Source organism: Lissotriton vulgaris, chromosome 7, assembly GCF_964263255.1.
Source record: "Lissotriton vulgaris chromosome 7, aLisVul1.2, whole genome shotgun sequence".
NCBI classification, from domain to species: domain Eukaryota; kingdom Metazoa; phylum Chordata; class Amphibia; order Caudata; family Salamandridae; genus Lissotriton; species Lissotriton vulgaris.
The window spans coordinates 226,923,502-226,946,022 of NC_141695.1; the positions used below are offsets into that span (position 1 = coordinate 226,923,502).

General features: G+C 45.1%; 1 protein-coding gene across 1 annotated transcript in view; it reads left to right on the top strand.

The window, feature by feature from the left end:
* Positions 1–22,521, top strand: part of LOC147701265 (IgGFc-binding protein-like) — a 441,798-nt gene that overhangs the window by 394,466 nt on the left and 24,811 nt on the right. The window contains 1 exon segment of the mRNA XM_086929330.1: positions 21,668–21,954. Within this exon segment, the coding sequence (XP_086785456.1) occupies positions 21,668–21,954 (287 nt within the window).

Genomic DNA, 22,521 nt, shown 5'->3' on the forward strand with positions numbered 1-22,521 from the left:
CTGGTAAAGTTTGTGCTACATAAAAGAAACTACAAACAAAAAATGTACTCTACTTGTTTCAGTTGGTGTGGGATTTTTCTTGTTTTGTATTTTTACATTAATACTGGTTGTGTGCTGCATAAACACTTTACGAATTGCCTACAAGTTAAGCCTGACTGCTTTGTGCCAAGCTATCAGAGGGTTGAGCACAGGTTAATTTAGTAACTTTTCTGTTTCACCCTGCCAGGGATTGTGGCTGTTGCTTGCTTGAACATTTAACGAACAACCCAGTGTTTGAAATATTGCTTGTATTCTAGCTGGAGGGGTCCTACTAATGCATATCATACTGGCATATTCCTACTGGAGCGGACAAACGGTGATTTGCATATGAGAATCTTTCTAGAGCGGCATAGTAGGGAAGACATGAACTCAAATTCTGATTAAGTAATTACCAGTGGCTAGGATTAATTCATGTACTCTAACCATCACTTGTTTGTCTTACTAAGGGCTGCTGGTGGTGATGCCAGAACATCAAATTGTGACTCTTTCTTGGTCAGTAAAAGTTAGGGAGATGTGCTTGATTCTGGTGCTGCTCCTAAACACTGATTCTATTTGTGTGATGGGAGAGTGATTAAATGATCTACATCCTGCATAAGTGGTCACCTCCCATACACACAATGACAGAGCAGAAAACTGGACAGGCAAAGTCCTCATGGAAGTACCAACAATTCACACCACACTTCTGCCCCCAATATTCACTCCGTTCTTTCTTCTTCGCAACTGTCTCACCACGTAATCAGTTCCACTCCAAATTGGTCAACATTTTTGGATTGCAACAGAAATCTCTGAACTCCATTTACTGACTGGAAATTGCCTCGAGTGGCTCACTTCCAGTATTATTTGTGAGACTGGACCACTCTTCTCTGTGATTGGTTCACGTCTTATTGTTGATACCCTCTGTCATTTCACTTCATGACAAGAATCAAGAGCTCCTGCAGCATGGAAGAGTGAGCTGCAGAACTCATGGACTGTGGGGGGGGGGGGTAGTAACTCAGTTTGATAAATGGTGATGTGATTCTGTACAATTCGAGAGGTATCGAATCTTCTTCTGAAGCTTTACCTATAGGCAGGGTGTCAATAGCCACCTTAATCTCTGTTAATGTTACATCTGCCAATAATGAGTCAGATACTTCATTTCCCATTCTTTTAACTAAACTAGGTTGTAAATAGCTATTTATATCAGCCAAATCTGTTCGATTACTCTGGAGGGTATAATTTAAAGTAGTAGTAAGCAAATTGCTCCAATATCTGTTTTGAATTTTCATAAACCACATTATCAGGTCCTCGGATTGCTTTTATGAAAGTCTTAGCTTTATCGTCTGTGACCCTAAATGATAAGATCTTCCCTATTTTTTCTCCACCCTCATTTTGAGATAGTTTGTAATTTTTTAATTTAGCTATACTTTTATCCCTAAGTCTCTGTTTCAGTGCGGATTTCAAATCAATTAACTTATACCCGAACTCTTCTGCTCTTAATAAACCATGTAATCATCCCAGTTCTATAATGGCTGCTCTAGTCTTGCGCATTCTTGGAGTATCCCATCGTCTAGTGGTATCAATCTCATAATTCATAATACAGTTGAAATAGCCCATTACCACACGTTCTCCTTCCCAATATAACAGCTCTATATTTATCCGCTCTATGACAGATGAATCATCAATATTCGGGCCATATATGACACAAAAAACATATTTAAAATCCCCTACCTCTAACGGAGCTATATCCCATCTTCCTCCTTTATCTGCATGCACTTTAATTGTTTCTCCCTTAAATTGTTTATGTTTTAGGATAGCGACCCCTCTGATTGAGACATTTTGATCTGAGCTAACGACGATATCATACCCTAATTGTTTTAGTAATCCTCTTTCTTTGTATGAAATGTGTGTTTCTGAGAGTAGTACTATCTGTGGATTATACATCCTGAGTTCCTCCGATACAAGTCGCCTCTTATTCTTATTATTCAGACCAGCCACATTCCATGCTAAATATTGTATTGATTCCATTTTACTATTGTTATCTTATACTTCCGTTTTAGGCTAACAAAATCATTTATTTTTTTTATTTAAAATATCCTCATGTTAGCTTTTTTATTTTTCTGCCCACACCCAAAACCTTTACTCCCCTTCCTTGTTAATCCAGGGTAGGATCGTGTTTCCCCTAATCTTAATTTTGCACGGCTCAATATTTACTCTGCCCTTGTAAATATGTAGCAGCATCAAAATCAATGGGTGTCGCGGTGGAATGCCCACAGCAACACCCATTGCCCTCCCCATTCATGCTAAGTATAGCGTGAAAGGGTGTCTTATTTACAAGGCAGTGTTAAGCCACATTAAGTGGCTTAACACTGCATTGTAAAAAAAGGGAAGCCCCTCTTGACACCACAACATCAAGGAAATTGATGTTGTTGTTGCAATAGGTTCTTTTAAATATGCTTCTCAGTCTCTTTCCACTCTGACTGCACAATCAGCAGCCTGGGTTTCCCTAATAACGGTTTTATTTTCATTCATTTAACCAATGGTCAAGTCTGACAAATAAATCAATGAACTCAGAACAATCTGAGGGTAAATCTACAATGTGCGCCAGGGAATCCTTTAAGTCATCCTTCAGCCCTCTATAAAAGAGGGAAGTTCTTTTTTCTTCAGGTCAATGCAGATCCTTCTTTCCCTGACTTAGGTTAGGTGTGCTTAGCAAAGGGATGAAACATAATTTCTCTAAACCTTTCAAAATCATGGAAAACTGGATGGTTTGTTTCGATAAGTGGAATAGCCCAGCTGGCAGCTGTCGCCCCAAGATATGATATGATAAAGGCAATTCTGGCAGAATCATGAGGGAGAGGCTGCTAGTTTATATAGTAAATGTGACTAGCACTGACTCCAGAAAGCATGAAAATTATGACTATCCCCCAAAACCACCCACTCCATGATGCAATGAAAATGTGTATAGTAAAAGAAAAAGCAACATAATCAGACTATGGTGCACGTCCTATAGAAAGGAGGACAACAAAAATGTTTAAAACACCTTAAGGCACTACCAATAAACTTGCAACGAGGCTAAAGTTTAATTTTATATGTAAAAAATTGAGCCAACCCAAAATTGCCCTTGCACTCTTTTTAATTTAGTCAAAACCTCTTTGACCCTACTAGTATTCCACCAGTCATCTCCATCTCACAATGTAGACCGAGGAAATTGCCAATTTTAGTGGCAGATCATTCTGACTATACAGGCACACTCTTTATTAGGAACAGTCTGATGCATAGGTTTCAGCCTGAGCATCTGTACCATGGAGCCCATTACATTAGGATTGCCATTGGATCCTTGCCTACTGAAGGTGCTTGGCAGGCTCTTCCATCCTGTTTTGATGCAGTTGACCAAAGACCTGAACTAATCTCTGTTGGAGGGCATTGTCCCTAAAGCATGGAAAATGGCCTTGATCAATCCTGTGTTGAAAAATCAAATCTGGACCCACTTACTTGGTCCAACTATAGACCCATATCTCTGCTTCCTGTTTTCACAAAAGTGTTGGAGAAACATCTAAAACATCAACTCACAGGGTACACAGAACTCAGCAGCCTCCCACCCCTCTCAATCTAAGTTTCAAGCTGATCATAACACATAATCAGCTCTTCTCAGTGTTACTTGTTCCTGAGGTATCAGTTGCATAATGGTGGAGCCACTACACTGATTTTGTTAAATCTCAGTGCAGCACTTGACACTGTAAACCATACAACTCTCCTCCAAAGACTATATGTAGGAAGCTGGCTCTGTATATACTATACCAAAGTGACGTATAGTGTGCACAGAGTGCAGTGAAACCCCAAAGGTAGGCAGAGGTAAAGTTAGATAGCACCTCACTATTTGTGATAGTGTGGTCGGGCAGTAAGGCAGTATAAGAGGACAGTATTAAACATTAGTTGTACACACTCAGTCAGCATATGAATTCATACACTCAAAGACGAACTTCAGACCAAATGTTTTTGTATAAAAATATTCTTATAGTTATTTTATTGCCTAGAACTAAGGAAGCCTAGCACAGGTAAGTTGATAAATACTTTGCAGTAAATATACAATTTGGAATGCAGTTGTAAATGTACATTGAAATAGTTACAGTTTTAACTACTGGTAATGCAATACTGTGGAATGCTGTACATATATTTTGTGTTGATTGTGCAGGAAAAATGACAGGTAAATTACTTTTACCTTACTTTTGAGATTACTTTTTAAATTACTTTTTCCACTCAGTGTAATCTGCCTAGATTTCACACCGGGACATTTCCTAGAGAAAAGGTAGGTAAAGTCAGTTTTGCACAATCGTTATTTTTCACGTTTCCATACAAATCAGCTCCACACTTGACAAAACCAGTCAATAGGTTCTTACGGAGAGAAATGAAGTTCACGGTTACCAGGTAAGTAATCGGTCTTTATAGTTGAGCTTCTGGGGTTAGAACAACGGTTCCCCCAGTGTTAAGGATGCACTGTCGTTACATTCTCAATGGCACTATGGCGACTGAGTGCAGAGTGCTGTTTCAACATCGGGCACCCTGTTAGTTTCAATGGGGGACCTCCGGTTTGCAAAGGCACTACAGGCTTGGGGCCGAAGGTCTTCTGGGTGTGACCACCACTTCGAGAGGTAAGTTGGGAAGTGAGGAGTTGGTTAGGCACCATTGGTTTGGGCACACAAGGCTGTGGGGCGTCGGGTTCAGGGATGACTTTTGTGGTCGGATCTTCTAACCAGCTCTCGGTCGCGGTTGGGGGGACCTTCTGGATCTCAGCTGCAGGCTTCAGCTGTAGGCTTAAAGTAAGTCAGGGGTCACACGGACCTTGGGTCAGGATCACCAGGGTGACCTGCTTGTGTTGTTTGCCCACTCAAGTTCTGGTCGTGGTCGACGGGTGCAGAGTAGGGCAAGTCCAGTGTTCACGGGAAACAAAGTCTTTGTAGTTGAAAGCAGGCAGGTCCTCCAGGGTATTTGAGGTTGCTGGCTGCAGGACATACCAGGATTTTGCAGGAGTAGGTTCGAGGTTGAGGCAGGCCGGTAGGGCTGGGGCAAAGTTAGTGGGCGTCATCCTCTTGTTAGCTGCTGCATGGCTATTCTGTCCTTCTTCTTCTTTTTCTTGTAGTTTTGTCTTGTCTGAGGGAGCAAGGTACATGGGTGCCCCTAAATACTAGATTTAGGGGTGTTGCAGGTAGGTAAAAGGCAGGGAACAATGAGTCCCTTCCCTAGGGTGGGTACACCCTCTATTGTGGCACCCTCCAGTGGGAGGGGGTCATGTGCCTGTCCCTGGTTGGCTGAGTCCCCCCATCTTCAAGATGGCATGGACTGAGAGTTGTGCTTCACCTCGCCTCCCCCAATTGAGGGATGGAGTTGGCAGAGGTGGGCACACCTCTCTTCCTCTCGTGTTGTTCCCGCCGGTTCTCCTGCCCACAGTGGGGATCAGAACCAATGTGGACCAGTTGCTAAGAGCAGCAAGTGGCCTGGGGAATCTCAAAAAAGCCTTTCAAGCTTCTCCTTCATGAACCCTGCCCATCCTGGGGGAGGAGGCTTGGCACCTCGTCCCAGGATGTGTATTGTTTCGGACCCCAGAGAGCAGCAGGGTCTCGGCCCAGGGGTTCAGAAACATGTCTGGTGGTGGCAGCTGAAAGCAGCCACTCAGCCTGGACACTAGTAGTAGGTTAGTTTTCAGGGGGCAGCTCTAAGATGCCCTCTGTGTGCACTTTTCATTAAATCCCACACTAGCATCAGTATGGGTTTAATGTCCTGATAAGTTTGATACTAAACTTCTCAGTTTTAAGTGTAGCCATTATGGTGCTGTAGAGTTCGTAATGTCAAATTCCCTGTGCTAACTCAAACTGAACAGAGACAAGCTGGAGGTCTTAGTTAGTTAGTGGGCAATCTCTCCAATCCCTGGGTAACTCAGATGTGGCCCACACCTATGCTGCCCCCCGCCCCGAGCCCCATGCCAGTAGTAAAGAACTTAAGAATGTGGTTAGATGACAAACTTACCGTGAGCCAACAGATTAATAAGGTAGCAGCTACATGCTTTAGGATCTTGAAACAGCTCTGAAAGAACCTTCAATGTCTCCATATGTCTGCCCAGGGAACCGTAGTCCTAGCCCTGGTTATTTCTAGGCTGGACAATGGGAATAATATATACCTCCAAATTGTGCAAAATGTAGCTGCATGCCTCTTGCTTCACCCTCCTGAGGTTACCTCAACTGCCAATATGGTAAGGAACTTAATGTAGATTCCCACGGAAGGGCAGGTGCATTTGAAGGCGTTGTGCTATATGGCATACACTGATCTTGATTACCTTAGATCTTTGGTTTCTCACTGCAAACCTGGCCATTTGTTGTGCTCTAGCCATTTTAGTCTGGTTGTAATTCCTTAAATTAGGAAATCTCATCAAGGAGGCAGAGTGTTCCATTTTCTGGGACCAAAACATGAGCCACCCCTGACACTGAGAGAATGTTGTTCACTCTCCCTGTTTGTCAAATTGTTAAAACCTTGGCTGTTCTCGTCCTCTGATCCTTCCTAATGGCTTTATATTTCTGAGATTGTTCCTGAATCAACCCACTTCTGTATTGAGCTGAGTGCTGGGAAATGGATTAGTTACTTACCTGTAATCCTAGTTCTCTTCCAGGGGTATCCTCATCAAAGTCATAAGCATTAGAATATTCCCGCCCATGCGCGGGACCCCGGAAACACTATATTATATGTGCCCCACATATATATACACATATATATATAAATAATATATATATAAAAACAAGCAATAGCAGCCAAATCACATTAGAGCTGGAATATGCTGTGAAGAATTTCCACCATACATATATAATAAGCATTAGAAACATGAGAAACAACACCAAAGATTGTTTAGAAATTGTTTTAATGCTCAGAAAGCAGTAGAAATTCTCATAACTCACTGGAAGCATAAGAGGCTCCCAGGCTGCATTGCAAACACACAGTCTAAAAAGACTGAAAAGCTAACCTGTAGCTGAATAGCAAAAAAAATACTAACAATGTGCCTTTAAGACCCTCATGACCCCCTGTATCCCATCATGCCCCAGGGGTGACAGTTAGGTCAGTTGTTCTTTTCGGAGACTGAAAACAAACCCAATAACACATAGGTTAACAATATCTCCTTATTAAAGAGTATCCTTTGCCCGGGGAGGCGGGAGGGTTGCTTATGACTTTGATGAGGATGCCCCTGGAAGAGAACTAGGATTACAGGTAAGTAACTAATCCTTCTCTTCCAGGGGATCCTCATCAATAGTCATAAGCATTAGAATAGAATAGCAAGCCTCTCCTCATCCCTGCGGGCAAAAGAATGATAAGACAGAAATCTCATCAATAAGCCTGAGTAGACTATAGACTACCCAAACAGATTCCTCAAGGAGGCTTGCCCCACTTGAGTATCGGTCCTGGAATCAGATTCGAGGCAGGAATGTCTCGTAAAGGTATGCACTGATTTCCAGGTTGCAGCCTTGCATATTTCCGACATGGGAACGTCATGCAAGAACGCCACTGTAGCCGCCTTCCCTCTAGTGGAATTCGCTTTTGGAGACATCAACAAAGGTTTGCCTGCTAGTTGATAGGGCAACTTAATGCAAGAGACAATCCACCTAGAAATGGACCTCTTTGCTGCTGGAAAGCCAGTTCTTATTTAGCCATAGTTCACAAACAGTTGGTCCGTTTTCCTAATCCCTTTAGTTTTTTCGAAATAAAACTTAAGCACTCTTTTAAGATCTAAGGAGTGAAGTGACCGCTCGGCCGGGGTCGTAGGATTTGGAAAAAAGGAAGGGAGGGAAATAGACTGATTTATATGAAAATCAGAGATGGCCTTAGGCAAGAAGGATGGGTGAGCCCTTAGGACTACTCTGTTATGGTGGAATACAGTATAAGGTTCCTTAGCACAGAGCGCTTGTATCTCACTGACTCTGCGCGCAGAGGTAATTGCCACCAAAAAAGCTGCCTTCCAAGAGAGATGTTGTAAGGAAGCCTTGTGGATGGGCTCGAAAGGTGGAGACATTAACCTTGATAGAACTAGGTTTAATTCCCACGGAGGAGAAGGATTTCGCACAGGGGGTACACTTTCTTCAATCCCTGGAGGAAATCCTTGACCACCGGAACCTGAAAGAAAGAGACCTGATCAGGTGACTTTCTGTAAGCCACAATAGCTGATAAATCCACTCTAATTGAAGCGTACTTTAAACCAGCTGTTGCGAGGGAAAGAAGGTATGGTAAGATGACGTCCTCCTGCCCCTTAGTCGGATCCAAATGATGATCCCTACACCACTAGTAAAACCTTTTCCACTTGAAGGCATAGGACGCTCTCGTGGACGGTCTCTTAGCCTCCTTTAAAATGTTCATGCATTCTGGAGGCAGGTTCAAATGTCCGTATTGCAGGACCTCAGGAGCCATGCTGTGAGGTTCATGGATGGGAGGTTGGGATGCATTATCCTCCCGTTCATTTTGCTTCACAGGTCCGGTCTGCAAGGGAGTCGTTTGTGTGGACACACAGACAGATGTAGACGGTCCGGATACCACCACTGCCGAGGCCAGTCTGGAGCAATCAGGATCATTACCATGTTCGTCCTGAGGAGCTTGGAAACCACTCTCGGAATCAGTGCCAGGGGAGGAAACGCGTATGCGAACATCCCTGCCCAATCCAACAGAAGAGCGTTCCCCTGCGTTCCTGGCCTGTGGAACCTGGACGCAAAGGCGTGGCACTTGGTGTTTTCGTCGTCTGTAAACAAGTCTATGGATGGACGTCCCCAGCAACGAAAAAGCTCTTCTACTACTTCGTCGCTTAGCACCCAGTCTGGCTGATCTTCGAAGTGCCTGCTGAGTGCGTCTGCTTTGACGTTCAACTTGCCCGGAAGATGCACCGCCACTACTGTGAGACCTCGAGCGAGAAGCCAATGCCATATTGCCTGAGCCTCTCGAGACAGTGGGCGAGATTTTGTGCCTTCTTGCTTGTTCAGATAGAACATGGTTGTCATATTGTCCGTCTGAACCAGGACTGAGTTGGATTTGATCGCTGGCAGGAAAGCTTTGAGAGCCAGGAATACCGCTCTGAGTTCCAGCATGTTGATGTGGTATGTCTGCTCCTGCGCAGACCACTGGCCTTGAATCTGAAGCGGACCCACGTGTGCTCCCAAGCCTTGCAGGGAGGCATCTGTCACTATAGATTGGGACGGAATGGGCTGGTGAAACGGCACTCCCACCATCACATTGCGTCTCCGAGTCCACCATCTGATGGACTCTTTTGTCGCTTGGGAAAGATAGATTCGATCCTCCCAACGTCATGTTGCCTGGTCTCACTGATCCTCCAGAGCCTGTTGTAGAGGACGCATTCTCAGCCTGGCATTTGGGATGAGAAAGATGCAGGACGCCATGAAACCCAATAGAGACGCTACTTGTCGTGCTGTTGGATCCCACATTTCTGTGTCATGGAAGAAAGTCTCTCCTCCGAAGGAAACGCTTTTCCCACGTCTGTGTCCAGAACGGAGCCTAGGTAGTGGATGGATTGTGTAGGCCGCTGGACTGAATTCTCCAGGTTCACATGGAGGCCGAGCCTGTGAAGTTGGTGCAGGCACAGTTGCAGATCTTGCGTTACCCGTACCGGAGATGGACCTTTTAGGAGCCAGTCGTCCAGGTATGGGTAAATGAAGAGACCCTTCTTGTGAAGAAAAGCCGCCACCACTGCCATGCATTTGGTGAAGACTCGTGGTGCGGACTTGAGACCGAAGGGTAACACCTTGTACTGGTAGTTTTTGTTTCCCACAACAAACCTTAGGTACTTGCGATGTTGTTGCGCAATCGGGATGTGAAAGTACGCATCTTGCAGATCCACCGAACACATCCAATCTCCGGCTTGCAGATGAGGACATATCTGGTGAAGCGCTAACATGCGGAACTTTTCCTTGACGATAACCTTGTTTAGGAGTCGTAGGTCGAGTATTGGTCTGAACTTGTCCTCCTGATCTTTTTTGGGGACAAGGAAATATCTGGAGTAAACTCCTTTTCCTCTTAGAGCGAGAGGAACTTCCTCTATCGCTCTTTTTTGCAGCAGGATTTCTACCTCCCTTCGGAGCAAGCTTAGTTGGTGAGGGCAAGAGCTCTTCGGAGGGATGCTCTTTGGAAGAGCACGGAAACGTATCCTGTATCCATTGCGCAGTATATTCAGCACCCACTGATCTCTTGTGATGCTGACCCACTCTGCCAGGTGTTGTGAAGCACTTCCTCCCACTGGAGTGGGCAACGGCGTCAGAGGAAGCCACTGTTCAGGCTTTTCCTCCTCTCGTGGTGTTGGAGGACTGTTGGTGACCTCCCCTTCCTCTGCTGGGCTTGCCACGAAACTGGGGTTTCCCTTGAGTTTTGTTTTGGGACCACTGAGGGGTTTGAACCCTCTGTTGAGCCCCTCTCTCCCTAATGGCCTTGAAGCGGCGCTTGAATTCCTTTTTCTTCTCCAAGCCCACCGCCTTCACCGTGTCCAGCTCAGTCTTTTATTTATTTATTTATTTATAGTGTTTTGTATAGCGCGGACAAGACCCGTGGGAATCAGAGCGCTTAACGAGGAAAGAATAACATATAGACATTATAATAGCAGTAATAACAACAAAATAGATATGAGGTAGAAGGCAATATAATGTATGGACGTGATTAGATATATAAATTCCTAATGTCTGTGCAATTAGCATTAGATGGCGAGCAAGGCTTGGCTTGTGTCATGGTATCAAACCAAGCTCGGTGAGGTAGGGTTATATGGCATTCCAGTGCATATCAAGGATAATATGGATAAATAAATAAAGTGAGGTAGAGGTTATATAGTTTTGTCTGTGAGATATAGTTATAAGTTCACAAGTATATGAGGTAGCAGTGATGTGTCTAGCCTCGGCTTGAACATGGCAACAGTCAATTGTCAGGTATTGATCTTCCAATTTTCATGAAGAGGACAATCCTCTGTTAGCGTAAATGATCATCTCAGTAATCCGTAGGTTTCTCTATGTAGGGTATTTACTCATCAAGTGGCTCTTAAGTTCACGTTTGAATATTACTGTATTTTGAATCTTCCTGATGTTTGGCGGGAGTGAGTTCCAGATTCTGGGGGCAGCTGCAGAGAGCTCTGTTGTAGGTCTTTCTCTTGTGGAAAAAGGCTGGTCGCAATAGCAACTCTTTTGCGCTTCTAGTTGTTCTGTTACCTCCTGATAGCCTAAGTTTCTTGGCTAGGTATCTAGGCGTGTTGTAGTGAACCGCTTTATGTGTAATACAGGCCACCTTCATTTGAATTCTGGCCTCGTAAGGTAGCCAGTTTAGTGCTTTCAGGTGAGGAGATATATGATCGAATTTCTTTGTTCCCGTAATGAGTCTTGCCGCTGCGTTGAGGCAGGCTTTTAGTGGTGCTGTGGATGTTTTCGGTAGGCCAGCTAATGTGGTGCAGCCGTATTCGATCCTCGAGATAACTAGTGATTGGATAGCCAGTTTTAGATCCGTCTCTGAGATAAAGGGTTTCAGTTTTCTTAAGTAATTCAAGTGGAAGCGGGCGCTCTTGGCCATTGAATTAATATGGTCTTTCATGTCGAGGTTTTCATCTAGCGTAATTCCTAGTGATTTGGCTGAGTTAACTAGAGTCGGGGTGCAATTTAGCGCCGTCACCAATTTAGTCCATTCCTTAACATCAGATTGGCTCCTTGTCGGTGAAATTAGCAGGAATTCTGTTTTCTGGGCGTTTAGTTTCAGATGGTTCATTGTTAACCATCGCAGAGCTCTCTTTAGTGTCTTGTTCATTAGGTCAATGTCCTCAAGGGAGGCGATCTTTATGTATAATTGCGTGTCGTCTGCATAAATATGATAGGATATCTGTGATTTTTGAAGAATCTCCGTGAGAGGTTCTACATACAAGTTGAATAGATCTGGGGATAACGTTGAGCCTTGTGGGACCCCGATTGCATTGGGGCTCGGGGAAGAGATTGCTTGATTAACCAGGAATCGCTGAGTCCTGTTCTGTAGGAAGGAATTTAACCATTTCAGCACGTTTCCAGACAAACCCATCCTGTCTTGTAGCCTGGTCATTAGCACTTCGTGCTTTACCGTGTCAAATGCTGATGACAGGTCTAGGAGGATCAGTAGGCATGTTTGATTTCGGTCTAGGGCTTGTAGGGCGTCATCGACAATATGCAGGATCGCAGTTTCAGTACAGTGTCCTGTTCTGAATCCTGATTGGCAATCATCAAGTAGCGAGAATTTAGCGATATGTTGACTTAGTTGGCCCTGCACGCATTTCTCAATGAGTTTAGCCAGTAGAGGGATGTTGGTCACTGGTCGATAGTTAATCGGGTCTGTTGCATCAGCTGTCGGTTTTTTGATGATGGGCACTACCTGCCCTGTTTTTAGGCAGTCAGGGAGGGTTCCTTGTGCAAGTGAGGCATTTATTATCTCGGTCCAGATCGGAACTAGAGTGTGGCTGATTTCTCTTGCACACTTTCCCGGTAGAGGGTCTTGATAGTGGTTGTTCGGTCTGAGTTCCGCCAGCGTTTTGGCGATCTTTCCCTGGTCGTATAATTCAAATGTATCCCATTTTGCCTTATTTTTTGTTTGGAGACCCTCTGTTGAGACATTGGCCTCATTTTTAGGTGGAGGAAGGGTCATAAGGTTAGTTGCTGCATTTGTGAGTTCAATTTCTAGCAATTTGGATTTTTCCGTGAAAAATGAGGAGAATTCCTCGCAGCTTATGGGAGTTTTTGTATTCTCTTGAACCGTTTTGGCTAGTTTGTTGGACTGTTGTTTTAAAATCTCGAAGAGTTTTCGTGGTCTGTTTATGGCACTGTCCAATTCAGCTCTGATAAATTCTTTTTTGGAGTTGATTATCTTTTTGTTGTATTCGTTTCTTGTTTTTCTGAGGGCTTTCAGCTCCGGGGAGGAGGGATGTTGTCTCCATTTCCTTTCGGCCATTCTCAGTTTGCGCCTGTCCTCGTTCAATGACTCATTGAACCAAGGATTTTTTGGTTTCTCTGAGACTTTTTTCAGTTTTTGGGGCATGGTGTCGTTGACGATATTACCGATCGACGTTATGTAGTGATCCGTCAGCTCATTGACATTTTGCTTATTGTTGGGTGGCTTCAGATCTTTCTCACACCTTTCAACCAGTAGTTCAATATTAGCCTCTTTTGTGTCTCGGATCAGTTTCTTGAGCTTGCGTGGTTGCACGGTCCTGCCCTTTTTCATTGTAGGTATCGCGAATGTTATGACGTGATGGTCAGACCAATCACATGGGTCTATAGCGAGGATTGATGCCTCATCATTTCTTGAAATAATCCAGTCTAAGGTCGCTCCTTGTGAGTGAGTGGGTTGGTTGCATGCTTGTATAAGTTTTAGCTCACTGAGGAAGTCTTTAAGCGAGTTGACCAGTTTGTCATTGCCGTCATCCCAGTGGAGGTTAAAGTCGCCTAGGAATATGTTATTGGCATCCGAGTTAGAGTTGGTCGTTATGATCTCCATCAATTGCTCTGTGAACTTTGCATTCTCTCCTGGTGGATGGTAGAATGCATGCAAGTTGCAGCTTTGATTATTTGGTGTTCTTACATTAATACCAAGGTATTCACAGGATTCTAGGGGGTCAGATGGGAATTGGCAGACCTCGATCTCTGAACGGTGAATGCAAGCTATGCCTCCTCCCACATTCCTTGGTCTGTCTAACCTGACGATGTTATATTGTGGTGGTATTAAGAGATCCATGGTAGGAGATGATGATTCATTGAGCCATGTTTCCGTGAGGATGGCCAGGTCAATTTCCTTAATAATGATGAGGGCAGCTATGTCTGATGCATGTTTAGTTGCCGAACGACAGTTAAGTAGTAGGCAATTCAGGGGTTTCTGTGATTTTACGCGTTTTCCATTATCGGATTCGGGTGCAGTTAGCTGAATATGTTGTAAATTTTGGTGAATTGCTTTCCTGTCATTCTTTCTGGACGTTCTATTAGTCCCTACTCCGGGAAGGTTGTTCATAAGATCGGAGTAAAGCCAGAGCTTCTTCATTTGACAAGGGCTTGGTCCTGTTAGGTCTGTTGGGTCTGAGTACCAGATTCTGGATGTGTGAGACCTTGGTGTGCGTACTTATCGCCATCTCCCAGATTTTTCCAATTGTCTGTGAGACTTTCATCGAGTTTTGTGCCAGGTTTCCTACGAGTTTCTGGAGCTCCTTGACTTCTTTCTGTGTTCGGGATGATTTCTTATGTGAGATAGACCTGGCTGGATGAGTATTGCAGTTTGCTCTTCTCCGTGAATGATCTATTCTCATTGCCACAAATCTTTTCTTAGTACCCTTAGTTTGGTTGTGATTTCTGGCACTATAAGAGGTGTCCCCATTAATTCTTATGTTATGGGATGTAAGGGGTGTTTTTGTGGATAGGGATCTATGGGACTCAAGTCCCTTCTTCAAGGGAGGATGGAGAGGGTCAATATCATCTACCTTGTTCATTTCGTTAACTTCATAGAGGGACTCGCTTGGAGCTGGGGTACACTCTTCAAGCGCGGTGGAGTTGTGCGTTAGCGGCAACGGCTCTTTCCATGGGGCCTGGTTCTTCTCTTTGTTTCCAAGGTTAGTGGACAGCGCTGTCCTTTCTATCTCATTCTCTGGTATTACCATTGCGTTTTCGGTTGAATCTCCGGTGTTAGCGATTTGGTTGTTCTGGCCGTCCGTTTGATTGGTGTCTCTAGTATTGGAGTCGTTGTTTTCAAGTGTGACATCTGGTAGTGTCAAGTTTTGTTGGTAGCTTGGTCCTTCTATGTATTCCTTTAAGTTTTGGAAAGTTATCTCAAATTTCTCGAGTTCTCTGTTGGTTGCTTGTATCAGCACTATTCCCGTTTTATACATAGTAATGCATAATTCTGTCTTACTTCTTTTAGTTAATGAGGTCGTTATTTTTGTGCCATATGGTATGTTTTTTATAGTTTTAGTGAACAGCATTTCTGTCAGGGCGTTACGCCATTTAGCTGTTTTGTCTGTGTAGAATATAAGGTCGTTCATCTTGATGCCTTTGACTATATCAAAATATGGGTCAGAGAACAGCGTGTCCGGGTTTTTTCTCAAAGTATTGTGTTTGAATTTTTTGGCAGCATTTTGGATAGAGTTGAAGGGTATTCTATGCTCTTTGCATTGAACCCAGTCGATCCTTGGTATCTTCCATCCATTTTCGCTTCACATTGAGGGTCTGCAGAGGCCTATTGACTGTTTTGTACTGAGTAGTTCCCAGCTAGTGTATCCAGGAGGATCTAGAAATCAAGTAACTCAGTACTATGGTTTCGAGGTGTAAGGTATAGTTTCCTTTGTGGTATAGTTTGCTCTTATTATTATACCTTTGTAGGCGTGGAAGATATAGAAGGTGAAAGTGACTTCCAAACTACTGTTTTATATTGGATCTTCTGGTTAATTGGTCCTTATTAGTTATGTTACTTTATTCTAATCAGTTCTTTGTAGTTATTATGGTGCCATCAATAGTAATTAATTAACTTAATTAAATTGATTAACTATCCCTAATTGTGAGAGCTAGTTGTCTGGAGATAAGTAACCAGTACCAGATGATTTCCTGAGAGGGGGAGGATTTTCTCTCTTTTCTCTTGAAGTTGTTTAGTCCCTTTTTTCTTTCCTTGGTCCTTTCTTTCTTTCCACTTTTCTTCTAGGGGTTGGTTAGTCCCTTTTTACTTCCCTTGGTCCTTTCTCTCTTACTACTCCTTAACTTGATTGGTCCTTTATCAGTTTTCTTTATCAATTTGGAGGGCTCTGGGAAGTCTCCTTTTTTTTGCTTCTCTTGTTCCTTTATCCGTTTTCTTTATCGCTTAGGTGGGTTCTGGGAAGTCTCCTTTCTCTTGTTCCAGGCGCCAGTCCTATTTCAGTTTCAATTATTAGATTAGTTGGTCCCTTTTCCTTGTCGGTTCGGTAGGGTCAGGGGTGTCTTCCTTCCTTGGCTCAAGCCGCCAGTCCTATTTCGATATCTGTGCCTCGAGGTTGGTGATTGGCGGATTCAATTTGGTAGCGTGAATTATAGTAGTCCTATGCGGCCGCCATTTTAAGGACAGGCGAGCCGCTTCTCGTTCCTCCTCAGTTGCGGTATTCCCGTTTTTCCTATGCTTGTTCTTGGGGAGTTGAGGTCTCGGGGAGTTACCAGCTGGTGGGGCCGCGCTGGGGGTGCAGGCGATCCTACCTTTCCTGACGGTCACCGAGGTCTCCCAGCTCCGCCTTCCGCGATGCTCAGTCTGTGGTCACAGGCACCGGAGCCGCCGCCGATTATTCCTCAGAGTCCTCAGGCCCGCTCACATCCGAGGGAATGTCCGTTGAGGGTTCTCCATGACCGCTCCGCAGCTGGTGGTCCTCATCGTGAAGGGTCCGTCGTCCGAGGAGTCCGTGGAGGGGAGTCAGCCTCGTCCACTGACCAGGTACCGGATTCCCTTCAGCGTCTTGCGTTGTCTGTGTTCGTTTTAGCTATAAGTTAGCTCAAAACATCGAGCAATGGTTCCCCTTGGTCCTAGGTCGTGATTAGGGGTTGTTCAGGGATTTAATCCAGACTTGGAGATCCCTAGCCCCGGAGCTCCTCACTAGGGCTCCCCTTCAGCGGCCATTTTGTTCACATAGTCTTCATTCGGGTCATCTCTTCGTCCGCATGTTCACCGAAGAGAGCGGAACCTGAAAAGGGCAGATTTAGAATCCGATGCTGAGCATCCCGTTTTAGACCTGTAAGGCGCAACCAGGCCGATCTTCTGGCACAAACTCCATGGGAATAGGAATGAGCCGAAAGCACCGCCCCATCCGCGGCCGTGCTTATCATGTGGTTTGCCACCAGACACCCCTCCGTAACAGTTTCTTCAAAGTCTTGCTGGTCCTCTTTCTGTAGCTTGGCTTTGAATCTTTCCATCGAGTCCCATAAGGCTCTGTCATACCGACCCAGGAGTGCAGCTGCACTGGCGACCTTAAGAGTGGAAGCAGCAAAGTTGCAAACCTTTCGACCCCAGGAGTCTTGGGTTTTGCTGTCCTTATCTGGCGGGACTGAAGAGGAACCAGCAACCGCATGTGTCTTCTTCGCCGCTGCCACAATGACAGAGTCTGCTGGAGGGTCAGATTTCACAAACACCGGATCAGAAGCCGCCGGTTTGTACTTCTTCTGAATGCGTGCCGGGACTGCTCTGATTGCTACTGGGGTTAGGAAAACCTCCTTGACAGGGTCCATAATCCCCTGAACTAAAGGCAGCAGAGGTCTGGAGATGGTTTTCTTGTGTAAGGTTTCAAAAATGACTGTCGTCGTTACTTGAGGGACAGACATTTCGATGTTCAGTTTAAGCGCACCTCTTTGTAGTACATCCAGATACGTGCCAATATCATCCACTGGGGAGGACCTGGACGTTGGACTGTCCGTCAAAGTCGGGGAGTAGTCCCTCTTGGATGATCTGGTAGAGGAGGTTGAAGAAGTAGACGGAGTACGTCTATGTCTATGGTGATTACTAAGTCTTCGCTCCCGCGACCTCCTTGAATGTTCCTCCCGTCTAGGGGAGCGAGATCTGATCCGATCTCTTGTCCGATGTTCCTTTCTAGGAGATCGGGATGCCCTGGGGGATCTGGCTGACGATCGCACGGGAGATCTGCCCCGAGGAGATCGAGACCTTTTCCGACCTTCCAGTCTAGGTTCCCTTGTAGGAGAACGGGATCTTCTTGGCGCTTTGATGGGTAGTGTCACAGGGGATGTGCGCCTGGGAGGGCTACGCTTGTCCATCTCCTCCACCAGGTCTTGGAGAGGAGACCTGTGGTCTAGGCTGGCATATTCCTGCATACGCTTGGTAGGCCCAGCATCTCACCAATGGTCAAAGGATCTGTACCATCTAGGTGACAGCCTGATGCGCCCCGCTGAAGGATCTGGACGACGCTCAGGAGTTCTGTGGATAGGGCTTCTGGACCTTGAATGCTCAGTTGGGGAGCCAGAGGACCGATAAGATGAATGGCGAGAAGCAGATTCTGTCACCATGATCGTATCCGAGTGTCTCGACGTCGAGCGTTCTTTTCTCGCCATCGAACGCCTTCGAGGAGTCGGAGGATCAAACAATCTCGACCTCGAATGTCCATGAGAGGTTCTGTAGTCTCTCGACGTCGAGCGGCGATGAGTAGCCATCGACGGAGCCCTCTGCTTTGACGTCGAACGGCGGTGTCCGGCCGCCAACGGGGACCTCTGCCTCGACGTCGAACGACGATGTCCTGTCACCGACGGAAGCTTCTCTCTCGACGTCGAACGACCTCGTCCTGTCGTCGACGGAGCTTTCTGCCTCGACGTCGAACGGCGATGGCCGGCCGTCGACGGAGATCGCTGCCTCGATGTCGAATGCCTGTGCGACGGCGGCGGAGGGGTATTGGGCAACCTCGACGCCGAGCGCTGATGCTGCACTGACGGAGACTGCGTCCTCGACGCCGATCGACGAGTCACTGACGACGGCGGAGGAGTCTTGGTCCTCGACGCTGATCGCCGTTTCTTGGACGACGGCGGAGGGGTCACACTTCTCGACGCCGGTCGTCGCCTGGTTGACGACGGCGAAGTGACCTCCCTCGACGCCGGTCGTCGCCTGGTTGACGACGGCGGAGGGGTAATGGATCTCGACGCCGACCGTCGCCCGGTTGACGGCGGCGGAGTAGCCTTCCTCGGCGCCGATCGCTGCCCGGTTGACGACGGCAGAGGGGATTTCGACGACGGAGCTGGTTCTTTCGACGTCGTCGACGTACCTGGTCTTCTTCTCGATGGCAAGCCCGCCGTCGACGGTAGTTTCGAAGAGGAAAACTCCCCCTGTGGATCTTTTCTCAGCGCTGAGCTCGACGCTGAAGTTGAAGGGTATGAAGACTTCTTTTTTGAAGAGGTATGAGTCTTCTTGGAGCCCTTCTTCACTAGAGATCTCCCTCTTGAAGCTCTGTGAGCCAGGCCATAAATTAAAATTCTCTCCCTGTCCTTGAGAGTTCTTCCTGACAGGTTCTCACAATGAGGACAGGTGCCTGGATCATGATCTTCAGGCAGGCAAAGGATACAGACGTCGTGGCTGTCTGATTTTGCCTTCTTGTTGCCACAAGAAGGGCATTTATCAAAGAGTGAAGGCATTCTCAGAGGAAAATGCTCACCAAACTGCTGAAAACAAGCAGTATCTTACTTGACTAGATGTAAGACGTCGAAGTAAGAGCAAAAGTTGACAAAAAGAAGTATTTTTCTGTCAAAAACCAGAAAAATAGTGGAGCTGTGTAACCAGGGTCCTTCACTGAAGGAGCCGGAAAGAACAACTGACCTAACTGTCACCCCTGGGGCATGATGGGATACAGGGGGTCATGAGTGTCTTAAAGGCACAGTGTCAGTTTTGTTTTGCTATTCAGCTACAGGTTAGCTTTTCAGTCTTTTTAGACTGTGTGTTTGCAATGCAGCCTGGGAGCTTCTTATGCTTCCAGTGAGTTATGAGAATTTATACTGCTTTCTGAGCATTAAAACAATTCCTAAACAATCTTTGGTGTTGTTTCTCATGTTTCTAATGCTTATTATATATGTATGGTGGAAATGCTTCACAGCACATTTCAGCTCTAATGTGATTTGGCTGCTATTGCTTGTTTTTATATATATATTATTTATATATATATATGTGTATATATATGTGGGGCACATATAATATAGTGTTTCCGGGTCCCGCGCATGGGCGGGAATATTCTAATGCTTATGACTATTGATGAGGTTCCCCTGGAAGAGAACTTTAATTAGGCCTCCATGCTCTTTACAAAATATTTATAGTAATAATAATAATAATGATACAAACCATTGAGGTGGGGCCAAAGACACTGGTACTGGAGTAGTCACCGTGACATAAGCAGGATTAGCATTTCCATTAGCAGGAGCATTTGCTTGAATTCTCAAATCACCAAAGTGTGAGGGCTGCACGACAGGACATGCACTATGGGGAACCGCCTACATCCCATCCCTCAAAGAACCATGGTAGGTGGTGAGGGCAGCATCGAACCAGTTCATCATTAAGCAACACGTTTTCCTGTTGCATGGACTCAAGGTTATGCTGACCATCTTGCAAGTCCCTTGCTAGATTTGAAACACTCGGGCGTCCTCAGACAGGGCCAGCGCCATGGCCTGGTTGTGCAACTTGCCGTCCATATCGTTAGCGCAATGGGACCTAGTGAGGCTTGGCCTTCTCTCATGCACTCACCTGATTCCAACTGCAGAGACAATTATGGAACTGATGCTGGACCTGCTTTCTTTGCAGGGCTGGGCCCATTCAAGGAATAGCTTCTCCCTAAACAAAGAGCAGGACTTGGGAGAAGAGGGGTTTGGACAAAATAAGTAAAGAGAGACTTGCTCTACTCATTCCGGTCAGCAACTGTGGGGCACAGCATTAAATGGAGACCCTCTTAGTCTGCTAGGTAGATATGCACAGGACCATGACCTTGGATTTTGCGCAGACGCAATGCACTGAAAACAACAGGAAGAGGTAATTACCATCAATACACTACATGCCTCTCATACAATGAATTTGCAATAATGTCTTTAACCTCAGCTCTGCCGACCTCACCCTGGCTGAAATCCCATGCCTCTGGGGAGCCAGAATGGGTGGAAGTGCCTTCTCCTACATCAAGGCCAAGACCTGGAACAAACTTTCCCTCAACGTCAGATGAACCCCCACACTGCAAGCATTCAGGAAGAGCCTCAAGTCCTGGCTTTTCGGATGATGCAGAGCTGCCCGATATCCCTCGTCAGTGCCTTGAGACCCTCACAGGTGAGTAGTGTGCTTCACAAATACCTGATTGATTGATTGATTGATTGATTGATTGATTGATTGATTGATAAGTTGTACATATGCGTTTTCTTGTTAGTGCGCTGTTGTTGACCAAAGAAATATGGTTTCAAGAATGAATTAGCTTTATACCAAATATTTAATATTCAATCTGTCAATGCATTGTAGTGTAGTTGTTAATCTTGTATAATAGTGGATGTTCTAAAAACTTTTATTCACTCATGACTCAACCTTAGGTAAAGATTGAGCTCTGTGAAATTGACAGCCCTGATAAAGCACAATTTTTGTGAAAGACATGTTGGCTCCTGGATTTTTTGTGCAGTGAATTGGAGTAAATTAAACTGTTCCTTTGGAGAAATATAAGAACCAACTCCTATTGTGATAAATCTAATTTGGTAATATATAAATGAACTTTGGAGAGTCTTTCCAAAGATATTGCTTCCAATTGGCTTGATATAGTCTGTGAATTGGTACAAATGTGTGTCTAGATGGAAGCTTATGACCTCATAACTCCCTATATGACTGAAGTTCTACATAGCTCATCTTTGAAGAACCGTAAAGTCTGCATGTGGGCTAGTAGACTTCTTCAAAACTGAGTGAAGTAAAAGCATAACTTTAGTGTTCACTTATGGACTAAAGCCTCCTCCCCTAGAAATGTAAAATGTCATGGTCCACTAACTGTTACTTATCTGTTAATAGAATTTCCTTTATGTTGTTCAAGAAGTGCGAACACAAGCAGACACTTCCATTCTTAAATGCACTAAGCTTTACATGCTTCATCGAGGTTTATCTGCTGCAAGCTAACAGAATCCTTTCATGATTTCAGCTAAATGGACGTGAGGTCAGCCTCCCAGCACAAATATCAGAACTCTTGTTGATTGATATTAACGACATTGCTGTGGTGCTTAAATTTGCATCTAAGATCACAATTCAGTTCAGCATGAGTGGGTCAGTCACAGTGTCAGTCACTCCAGATCTGGCTAACAGCTTGTGTGGAGCCTGTGGAAACTTCAATGGAGACAAAGTTGATGATTTGAAGCTTGCAAATGGAAATATAGCCAGTGCAGTTACAGATGCAATTATTTCCTGGATGGCGCAAGACCTAACACCATGGTAAGTCCCACCCTAAAGCAATTTGTGTCATGAAAGTCTTGAATTTATTATATAAATGTATTTTCTTAAAATTTAGCTTAGTATTTTGAAGAATGGAGCACTTGCCTGTCTGTAAAATAGTGAGGTTGAGATGAGATGTTATATGTGTGAAGTGTAGTGTATATATGTAAATGTATCAGTTTGTGTGTGAGTGTGTGTGCATGTGAGCTCCAAGGGGCAACCTCTATCATCCTTGTCATGAAAAAGGAGCATGGGATATCATTTTTCACATGTCCTGATCAAATTCCAACTTGAGATCCAATGGATCCACATTAAATGAAAGGCTCACGAAAGGGGTACAGAGATAAGCTTCCTACTTTCGATGAGTAAGTTAGCCTACTCGGGGCATATTTATGAGAAACTTGCATTGCGTTTGCACCACACAATATGGTACATGCATGACGCAAACCTGTAAATCAGATTTATGAAGCCACGCAGAAGCCACTTTGTGTGGCTTTGAGTGGATTCATAAATCCAGAGTATCACAAAGCAGCGCAAATCCCTGGGAAGGTGTTCCATGGCCGTGTT